Genomic DNA, 10,600 nt, shown 5'->3' on the forward strand with positions numbered 1-10,600 from the left:
TGTGTCTCTTGCATTGGCAGGTGGATTCTTTACCACTGCGCCAAGTGTTCCTTGCCACAGCTCCCAGGAAAACTGCCTTCCAGACCCCCATTCAGTTGCAGTCTTTAACAGCCCAGCAGACGTTTGCTCCTGACATCCCACCTGATCCCAGTTGCACACTTCTTTTTGCTAGTCCTCCGTTTCTCTCTCTGTGAAGTGGATGGCATTTGTTTTACCCCATCCCTCATTTTTTCACATCCCTGTTTGGAGGCTGTCGGTGAAACATGTATTCAGAGGCTACTCATGGACTTCTGTGTCTCCCACTGGGACAGAAGGGTTATGGATCCCGGCAGCTGTTATTTGCCAGAGTGGCACTTTCCAAGATTTACAAAAGAAGCAGTTAAAAACACCAACAAAGAAAATCATAAATGGAAGCATATACATGTATTTGAAAACAAGTATTCAGACATATGGGGCTCCTCAGGTGGCACTAGTGGTAAAGAACCTGCCTACCAAAGAGGGAGACATAAGAGACCCGGGTTCAATCCCTGGGTTGGGAAGATCCCCTGGAGGTGGCAATGGCAACCCACTCCAGTATTCTTGCCTGGAGAATCCCATGAACAGAGGAGCCTGGTGGGCTACAGTCCACAGGGTCGCAAAGAGTCAGACACAACTGAAGTGACTTAGCACACACATTCAGACATATATGAGTAGCCCTGTCTGCCACCCCACTCACACACACAGAAATATACAACTTTGTAAATACATATGTAGGCACTAGTGAACAGAGAGATATGCAGGGGAATTGTTTGCACATCCACGCAATAAATCACACAGACCCACTTCCTTGGTAGACATTCTCAGTCACTGTCTCCACCCACAAGGTGAGAGATCAAGCCAGCCTTGACTTCCTCCATGCTCTCATCCCTGCTCTTCATCAGAGGTCATGACCACCAGTGGGGCAAGATAGGGATCCAAATGCCTAGTTATTGAGGTGCTGCGCCAGATCTGGGGAACATGGAGAGTAAGACACTCCCTCCTGTGGGGCTCATGTCTAGCAGAGGTGGCTCAACGGTAAAGAACCTGCCTGCCAAAGCAGGAGACACAACAGATGTGGGTTCAATCCCTGGGTTGGGAGGATGTCCTGGAGAAGGCAATGGCAACCCACTCCAGTCTTCTTGCATATATGGACAGAGGAGCCTAGTGGGCTGTAGTCCATGGGGTTGCAAAAGAGTTGGACGCAACTGAGCACCCACACACACACAGACACCCTTTCTATTGTGTATCTGAAAGGAGGTGTACAAACAGTGACAAATCCACATGAGAAGTGAGTTCAAGAAGCTGAGTCCACTTCTATCTTGCTGGACTCTGGAATAGAGGTGAATCTTGTCCTTGCTCATAGGATGAGACTCGGGCCCAGAGGAATCTGCTCAGCCCAGGTGGGATGTGAGCTCTCTGCAGGCAGGGCTCTGTTAGCTTCAGTCCGCCGTCCTGCCCCTTAAGCCAATTTCTTCCGCTTGCTCCTCAGGTATGTCTGCTGGTAGAAGTTGAGGAAAAGGGCCAAGAGGCTGAGGGAGTACAGGAGGACAGCCACGTTGAACCCGTCGGGGGAGGGGCACTCAGCAAAGAGATTGTAGGAGGCGTGGGCGGCAATGGCCACAGACTGACCCTGGGGAGAGGAGGTACGAGAGGAAAGAGAAGACGGGAGAGGGTGAGAAGCAAAGGAACAGGCAGATGCTCCCCCTGACCTTTCTGTCATTCCCTAGAGCTCCCAAGACTCAAGATGAGGAAGAACTAGGATGCACCATCCCAGGCATTCCTTCTCATGATGCTAAGAACCTTCCTGACCCCTCTCCTGGTCTGGTCCCCCATTTGTCCCCATCCCACCCTGTCACGTTAACACTAATGATGAGCTCAAAAGGACAGCTCCAGCAGTCACCTGCATTTGGCAATGATGCTCCCCAAACAACAGGGCCCCCCCAGTTCCCCAGGGATGGAACAGTAACCGCAGACTCGCAGGACATTAACCGTCCAAGAGCACCTAGCCCAGCCCCCTCACTTCACTGGAAGATGAGACTGAGGCCAGAATCACTTGCTCCGGGCCTCACATCAGGTCAGAAAGTCAGGGTCAGTTCTAGGATTTGGTGAGATGGTTGCTGAGACCTCGCAAGTTGAGAGGCTAAGGAAGCGATGAGAAGGACTTTTTCGTGGTCAGATTACAAGTCACTGGTGCAGTCAAGAATAGAAGCCGGGGCTCTGCTAAGGCCCCTGGAGCCGCCAGGTCTTTCTCACCAGCTGCAGGATGGTAAGGTGCCGCTTCCACCACAGGGAGGGCCGCAGGCGGGGCCCCAGACTGGCCAGTCCATAGTACAGGTACATGAAGACATGGACCAGAGAGTTCAGCATCCCGACAAAGAAGGCTGCAGGGTAGGGTGGGAAGATGGAGGGAAGTGAGTGGCTCCGGGCTTGGCTGTGCTCTGGGCTCTCTCTTCCAATTTCAGTCTTCCAAGGAGCCATCTCTGCACATCCCACAGAGACGAGCCCTCGTGTGGCCCTATCATAAGAGGGTCCCACACTAGCCGTTCGAGGTCACGAAGGTGGGCTGTGGGTTACAAGGATGCCAGATGAGGATGCTTACAACGCCTCCTGCCCTCTCTGGGCTGATGGTCTTAAGCATCTCCAGGTGCCTCCTCCCCCACTCCAGGAGAGGTGACTAGGATGCTCCAGGGAGCCACAGAGAGAAAGTGGGAACACCAGCCAGGAGTCACGGCCACTGAGAAGAGGAACCCGGGAGCCGGGCTGCATGCCTCCCGCGTTGGCACTCAGTCCAGCAGAAAGAGGTCTGCCCCACAAGTCCTGCCCAGGGCACTCACTCACCTTGACCCCCCCGGCACATATTTGACCCCAGCCCACCAGTTGAAGAGCATGGTGCCATGATGGTAGACGTGCAGGAAGGTGATCTGCTCAGGCTTCTTTCGTAATAGAAAGAAGACCTGTGGAGGAAGAGAAGAGTCAACTCTGGGGTCATTGCTCCTCCAGACTCCACCTGGGGCCTCAGCTACCAGGGACAGGGTGACTCTGCCTGCTGTACTGACAGGGAGGCTAAAACTCAAGGGTTATAACCGCAGTCAAGTGCCTGGACAGCCCCTTCTGTGTGCCAGGTACTCTGTATGTATAAAAGCTCATATAAACACTCATAATGGTATGTGGTTTATACTCATCTCCATTTTATAGACAGCAAAGCTGAGGAACAGAATTTAAGTAAGCTGTGTGTTGCTGTTGTTCAGTCACTAAGTGGTGTCCATCTTTCTGTGACCCCATGGACTGTAGCCCGCCAGGTTCCTCTGTCCATGGGATTCCCCAGGTAAGGATACTGGAGTGGGTTGCATAGCCTTCTCCAGAGGATCATCCCGACCCAGGGATCGAACCCGCATCTCCTGCACTGGCAGGTGGATTCTTTACTGCTGAGCCACCAGGGAAGGCCAAGCTGTTCAAGGTTATACATCTAATAGGAGGCCAAGCTGGGATTTTGAAGATAACTTGGCTTCAGATGCTGGGATCTTTCAGTATTACCTGACCAACCCCTCACCCCACCCCAGGGCACTGGGTAGAGAACTCAGGCGTCAAACACCCAGCCCAGGACCAAGAGAACCATCAAACAGATTTCCTAAGGTTTTTCACTCAGACTTCACTTTGACAGAGACTTTATCACCACCCCCAAAACTGTGGCCTCGTCCCACCCCCACAAGACTTCTGGATTCACAAGCAAGACTTCTTTTACTTATAACACTTAAGGCTTTTGCTGTCTTATGTCTCTTGCTACATAACAGTTTCTAAAGTTTGTTTCTCTTCCCATGTTCACTTAACCTGGAACCTGGTTGCCAATGGGGGCAAAAGCTACATCAGTGAGCATCCTTCCTCCAGGTCACGAGATCAACGAGATCAAGGTTTGGCTCTGACATCAGCCTCAGCTGTGGCCGACAGGGATGCTAGAGGGAAGCATTTACTCACAGTGCCTTCAAAACCACCCCAGACCTGGCTGACAGAGGTAATTCTCTACAAGGGACAGGCACTCACTGTGTCGAGTAATTCAATGGCCTTTGAGAAGAAGCACCACCAGCACACGCTCGCCATCTGCTGGGCAAGAAAGGGAAGTGCAGTCAGGGTGCTGTCAGGCTAGTGGTACCACTGACCTGGCACCATTGGCTTTGGCTCCAACCCTGACAGTCCCTCTGCACCCTCTGTCCCCACAGTGCCCACCTTCCTGCAAGAAGATACCTGTTGGCACAGAAAAAAAGGGGGGCCGTGACTTTCAACCAGGACACAAATCATTCAGGGATCTTGTTTGTTGAAAAGCAGATTCTGAACTCGTGTTCCTGGGGTGAGCCATGAATTTCTGCATTTCCAACAAGTTCTCAGTGATGTTCCTGCCATCTCTGGTCCATGGACTATATTTTGAGCAGCAAGACTTGAGTCCATCATTCAATCTCCCTTGATTCAACACCCAAATCACTGTTGACTAGCAAAGACTCGGGTCATTTTTTTTTTTTTGCTACGAGGAAGCCTTTTGTTCTGCTTCCAGTTGAGAGAGTGGCTAAAAATAATTAAATATTTACCACTTGGCTACCACCCATTCTATGTGTGCCAGGCCCAGGAGTGAACACTTTCACACATCAACTTGTTCAATCTTCTTCCAATTGTTTCCTTTTATAAAATAGGTGTCATTATCCCCATTTTATAGATAGAAAACTGAGGCCCATAAAAGGCAGGGAAGCTACCATGGTCACACAGCAAGGAACTGGCAGAGCTGAGAGTCACACTGAGGTCTTCTGAGCCTGTACTGAACTGATCTTCACTGAGTCCCATCAGAAGACTCAGGTGATGGCACCTGGTTTTTATGAAGTTCATCCTTTGAACCCTCTCTGTTACAGAGAAGAACAAAATCTGACTGCATGTTGGACTTGTTTCGTTAACCTCTTCTTCCCATTGCTTTTTGTTCACTAAAAGGATACTGTCCATACATAATGGCCCGCCTCGGGGAACCCTGCCCCTCTGCCTGAATGTCAAACCAAAGTGCCTTTGTTCATGGAGACATCTGGACCCTGCCCACCTGTGAATGGCTGCAAGAAAGAAGACGTTAACACATCCCCTCCACTCCCACTCCCAGGCCGGACATTCTGGGAAATCTTTAAATGCAAGATTAATGACTTTTTAACATTGTTTCCTCACTCCCTCGCATCTCCATTCTATAAAAGAACCTGGCATCCAAATGCCTTTATCATGGTTATTTTGAGACATTAGTCTGCCATCTTGTCAATCAAAGGCATATTCCTTGCCTCAACATGTCTTCTCCCCACTTATCAGCCTGAGGCCTGGAAGCAGACTGACTGTGGACTCTGGTAACATCTCCAGGCTGACCCTCCCACTGCCTGTCTTACCCTCATCCCAAGCTCACTCCGGCTGTAGTCTACTGGCTGGCAGAGGTAGCTGTAGTTAGCCAGGAGCAAAGTGACCATGAACTAGAAGGAAGAGAATAGGGAGATTAAGTCATGATGCTTGCCCTGCCCCACCCTGCTAGAGCCTGACCGGTTGAAGGCCCAGGAGGACGTTCTGGACACCAGCATCCCTCCCCAGCCCTCTCTGACACTTGGTGAGCAACTGCCAATGAGGTCAACCCTGAGCTCTGACTAGCTCAGAGTCTGGCCTTGCATATATCTTGCTGGTCTCCAGTTTTGTTCTGCTTTTAATGTGGGTAAATATAGACCACAAACCCACACTGGGCACCTATTCTGCATGAGACCCTAAGTCAGGAGGGGACATGAAGCCAAGCGCACATCAGCCCCGCCCCCGAGAAGCTGAGTGCTCCCTCGAGGATACAGGAAACCATCCTCGCTTTCCAGGATGAGTAGGAAACAGGAGGTGTTTCAGAAGCTGGTAGCAGGCTCGCAATGAAGAGGCCGTGGGGCCAGCAGAGGAGAGAGTGAGGGAGCTGCATGCTGGAAGGAGTGTCTGGACTTCTCCTGACTCCCGGGGCTGCAAGGGGCAGTGGTGGAGGCTTCTACCAGCAGAGGGGCAGCCACAGGAGCAGAGACCCAGCAGAATCCGTTCATAATTTTTTTTTTTTTTTTTTACTTTTTGGCCACCTGCCACACAGCGTGGAGGATCTTAGTTCCCCAATCAGGGATTGAACCTGCTTCCCCTGCCATGGAAGTGCGGAGTCTTAACCACAGGACTGCCAGGAAAATCCCTCACAAAGGGTCTTGAAGGCTGTTTTAAGAAACTGAAATTTTATCATTGTCTGCTCATGTGAAAATGAGTCCAGACTGGTGCTAAACACTTCACACTGGACCCTGATCTGAGCCCCGAGCCACCTCGATGAACCAAATAAAATTCCCTAAACAAAGGACTCTCCATTCTGGCCCTGTCGGCCCAAGGAGCTCCCAAGGGCTTCTGAGCAGGAAGCCAACATGGGCATGGCGGGCTTTCAGAAGATCATGGGGGCAGCGGAGTAATCTGTCACCACAACTGAATGACAAGCTCTCGGACACGTCTGACAAGGTGTCAGCCTCTTCTACATGGTATCAGACATTCTGAGGGGCCTGTCTTTACAAAGAGAAGTAAGAGACAGCCCTGCCTTGGACGCTCTTGCTATTGGGAGACAAACAACACATCTGGAAGGATCACTGGATTTGGGGCTCAGAAAATGGAACTGAGGTTAGCAGAGCCCAGGCAGAAACAGGAGGTGGTGGCTTTTGGGTGCAAGTGGAGAATGAATTTCATTTGCCGCTCACTTCCACTTTTTATTTAAGGAAAATAGGCTTTAGTGATGGAGGTTTGTGTCTCCATGATGCTGGGAAAGACTGAAGGCAAAAGGAGAAGAGAGCGGCAAAGGATGAGATGGTTAGATAGCATCAGTGGACATGAATTTGAGCAAACTCTGGGAGATAATGGTAGACAGGGGAGCCTAGCGTGCTGCAGTGCATGGGGTCGCAAAGAGCTGCACACGACTGAGCAGCTGAACAACAACAGGGAAGACATGGCAGCAAAGATAACCCAGAATTCCAGCCCCTCCGGTCCCCATCAAGGCTTCTCAGTTGTCTGCATGGGAAGATCATGGTTTTATTTATCCCCTGGCACCCCCAACGAAGAGACCCTAGGACTGTAGGGTCTCCCACCAGCCTTACCTCATAGAACATGTACCCGGAGAGAACCACCAGGCCCAGGTTGTAGGCAGCAAGGGGTCCTGCCAGACTCAGAGGCTCCCGACTGGACATAAGGCGAGGCCCTGCCACCACCAGGAGGAGGGTGACCGGCAGCGGCGAGCGCACCAGGAACCAGGAATCCGTCCTCGGGTCTGGAAAAGCAAGGGGAGGCGGGATGGCCAAGCTGGCCTCCAGGTCCACCCACCACCCGCTCCTCCCTCAGCTTGCTGGTCACCAGCTCTTCTTCCTCCAAATGTTTGCCATTAGTCCAGGTGGAATAAACATAAGAAAAACGCCATCCGGTGACACCGCCTCCTACCTCCGTTCTCCAAGGCCCACAAGTATTTATTCCAGAGTTTCTCCAGGGCCCCGGCCATCGTGAGCACCTAGGTGTAGAAGTGGGGTTTGCGTCTCATGCAGACCACCTCCTCTGCCTACTCCCTCCCCTCCCCCACAGCCTGAGGGTCTAGGAACCCTGGACACGGGCTGGGGGGCCCCCACTGTCCTGCCCTCGGACATTGGATGCCCACCACCACCCACGGTCCTCTTTGGGGAGAGGCCATGGGCCGTAGCGCTGCTCCAATCCTCACACCTCCGCTGCCCCTCTCGGCAGCGCCCCCTACCCGGCGCCCCCTGATATTACAGGGCCCAGGAGAGGGGCGTGGCTGTTGCGCAGTCCCTGCCCCAAGGGGAGGGGCAGAGAGGAGGGACTCGCTGGGTTTCCTAAGTCTTCTCATTCCACCTGCGGGTCTACTGAGGACCCCAGGCTTCTTTCCCCACCTCACCAAGCCCAGCCACCCCCAGTTCCGTCCGGGGCTTCACTCACCCCATGGCTCCTCCTGGGCTCCTCCGGTCGGTGCCCGACGTGCTCTGGCCGCTCGCCGGGGACGTTGCCGTCCGTGGTGGGTCCCAGACAGGTCCTTGAGCTCCAGGGTGCAGGGCAGTGCCCCCCACCCACCCCGGCTACAAGCTCTCTACTCCCCCCCACCCCAGCTCTGATCTGTGGTGGTCCCAGCCCAGCCTCCCCGACACACACACTCGCGGTCACACTCACTCACTTCCAGGTGCTGAGGCTCCTGTCCTCACCTGGCCGGGACCGGACACTCTCTCAGATCCAGGAAGACAGAGCAGCAGACCCCCCAAGGGAAGGGGTTGCTCAGAAGGTAAAGAGCCGAGGCTCCGAGGCTCCGGGGAGGAAGAGGAGGAAGTCAGACGGGTCAGCCCCCGCCCTCCCCCACTGCAGGGAGACCAGTCCCCTCTTAAGGTCCCCACGCCCTGCACCCCACACTCTTCCTGAGAGGCAGGCAGGCCTGGGGACATCACAACCTCAGTCCCCCCGCCAGGGCAACCACGCCCCCCCATCTCAGGTTCACTTCTTCCTCCTTCCTCACCCACACGGTGAAGGATTAAGTTTATTTTTTCTGATCCTGTTGGATCCTTGGGCTTCCTCCAGCCTTCTGCTGACCAATGGGCTGAAGGAATATGGGGGCTGGGGTGGGAATCCCACCCGCCCCTATTGAGAAGCCATTAAGACGGCTGTTTGCCCAAGTACCCTCTCTTCAATACATCCTTTCCCTCCCCTTTCTGTAAGATGTTAAAGGGCCGCAGGTTTAGAAGCCACCGGGACACGCTCCTTCCCCCTCCTTGGTGACTCTGGAGTGCCCCAGCCAGGGCCTCAGTTTCACCTCCTGACAAGACCAAGGTCTTGGGAAAGCTTGTGAAAAATCATGTGTACGTAAGCCTTGGATTATCCGTGCTCAGAGCCAAGAGGATTAGGAAACTCAAAGAACTAGAAAAAGTAATGGATAATCCCCACCGTGAGGATTTGGTTTAGCCACTGGGCTGGCAGGATGCGCTTGGTTACATGTCTCCCTGAAGGCCTGGGTTGCCCCTGCCCTCTCTCCACCTGGGAAAGTTTCCTAGCTGGGCTCCAGCCCGAGGACAAGTCATGTGTCTTCCCATGTAAGTCTGTGCCTTTTCCTATAGAATCAAGTCAAGCGGTTCTGCTGAGACTTCAAGGCTGCCCCAAGTCCAGCCGGGCCCTCCCACCCACAGCCCAATGCACTGCTTTGCCATCACTCTAATCTGGTCCCCACACTTTCGCTGGCAACCCGCACCCACTTCCCATCCTCGGACAGGGTGGGCCAGTTCCTTCTCCACGCTGGTCCTCCTTGTCCAAGGCCAGCCCCTCCTCTGCCGCCAGCATCCATCCCCCTTATCCGTCCTCCCTCTCCCATGACAGACACAGTGGGTACCATGAAGGTTAGTTCGCAAGGTTGGCCGTTTAGTGGAAATGTCAGTTCCCCATGGGAAACAGCCATCAGGCTGACGTCGGGAGGATGTAAACACAATGCCGAAGGCTGCCGTAGCCCTCTGTCGGCAGCTCTCACTGGTGTCTTCACAGTGCCAGGTGGATAACTTTGCATCTGTCGCTGGAGACCTGTGGGAAGTCCCCTGTAGGGGACCCGAGACACTGCAATGCCAACTAGCCCCTGGGAAGCAGGTGGGATCCAGAGAAGTGACTGTGACTTTAGGCAGGACCACCTCAGCCTGGTGCCCTTTCTCTGACCTGGGCACAGCTCTGCCCTGAGGGAGGAGCCTGCTGGTCTCCTGTGATGCACCCCCACCACCACTTAAGTGCCCCCTTGAGTCTATAGGTCAAAGAGCTTAGGGCAAAACTACCATCCAACTCGCAACTGCAAAATGTCTTGACTGATGTCACCGTGGATTCCTTCTGCCCAAAGCAAAACAACAAAAAACCTAATAGCCTCATCACCTCCTCACCCAGTTACCCCCAGACTCACAGAGCCCTGGCTGCCCCCCGGCAGGGCAAGCTAAGCCTCCTCTGGGGCTATGAGGTGAGCAGGATGCCTGCCTGAGGGTGGAGAGCTGGAACTTGTATGGGTGACATGCAGGAAATGGTACACACACTGTCACATTATAGTTACTCCATGAGGTCATTGCCATGGGTCACCCACAGTTCTACACACCACATACACACTAACTGGGACCATCCTTACAACCCAGGAGCTAGGTACTATCAAAAGCCACTTCTATGGAGGAAACTGCTAAAGCACAGAGAGGTTAAGTGACTTGTCCAGGATCACACAGCTCCCAAGGAGCAGGGTCAGGGTTCAAACCCAGGCAGTCTGGCTCCAGAGCCCTTGCACTTGATAAGTACATGACACTGTTGCTAAGTCATGTCCAACTTTTTTCGACTGCATGGACTGTAGCCCACCAGGCTCCTCTGTCCATGGGATTCTCGAGGCAAGAATACTGGAGTGGGTTGCCATTTCCTTCTCCAGGGGATCTTCCCGACCTAGGGATTGAACCTGAATCTCCTGCATTGCAGGTGGATTCTTTACTGCTGAGTTCCCTAGGAAGACCACAGCTTGCTTTATTGGGATGAAAAGAATCAA

General features: G+C 53.3%; 1 protein-coding gene across 4 annotated transcripts; it reads right to left on the bottom strand.

Moving 5' to 3' along the window:
• Positions 1-404: 404 nt before the first annotated feature.
• Positions 405-8,519, bottom strand: LOC145503628 (very long chain fatty acid elongase 4-like). Of its 4 annotated transcripts, XM_081483545.1 has the most exons (9): positions 7,712-7,792; positions 7,501-7,567; positions 7,164-7,333; positions 5,418-5,498; positions 4,057-4,113; positions 2,863-2,972; positions 2,618-2,622; positions 2,272-2,399; positions 405-1,648 (listed from the first exon to the last, which is right to left on the bottom strand). In XM_081483545.1, exons 1-9 carry the CDS (start codon positions 7,742-7,744, stop codon positions 1,478-1,480), a joined length of 822 nt encoding a protein of 273 aa, XP_081339671.1. In that variant the 5' UTR covers positions 7,745-7,792; the 3' UTR covers positions 405-1,477. The 4 variants fall into 4 exon arrangements, with proteins under 4 accessions (XP_081339671.1, XP_081339674.1, XP_081339672.1 ...); XM_081483548.1 differs by lacking the exons at positions 2,618-2,622; positions 7,712-7,792 and adding an exon at positions 8,008-8,519 and having other exon boundaries at positions 2,857-2,972; XM_081483546.1 differs by lacking the exon at positions 2,618-2,622 and having other exon boundaries at positions 2,857-2,972.
• Positions 8,520-10,600: the final 2,081 nt, after the last annotated feature.

This window comes from Giraffa tippelskirchi, chromosome 4 (genome assembly GCF_054371585.1).
Source record: "Giraffa tippelskirchi isolate mGirTip1 chromosome 4, T2T-mGirTip1v1.2.pri, whole genome shotgun sequence".
In the NCBI taxonomy this organism is placed as follows: domain Eukaryota; kingdom Metazoa; phylum Chordata; class Mammalia; order Artiodactyla; family Giraffidae; genus Giraffa; species Giraffa tippelskirchi.

Coding starts and splice junctions, on each gene's coding strand:
- LOC145503628 (XM_081483545.1), bottom strand. CDS start 7,744: ATGGCCTCTCCCCAAAGAGGACCGTGGGTGGTG. Junction 7,568..7,711: donor AAAGAGGACCGTGGGTGGTG/GTGGGCATCCAA, acceptor TTCTACACCTAG/GTGCTCACGATGGCCGGGGC. Junction 4,114..5,417: donor GGAGTGAGCTTGGGATGAGG/GTAAGACAGGCA, acceptor CTTGCCCAGCAG/ATGGCGAGCGTGTGCTGGTG.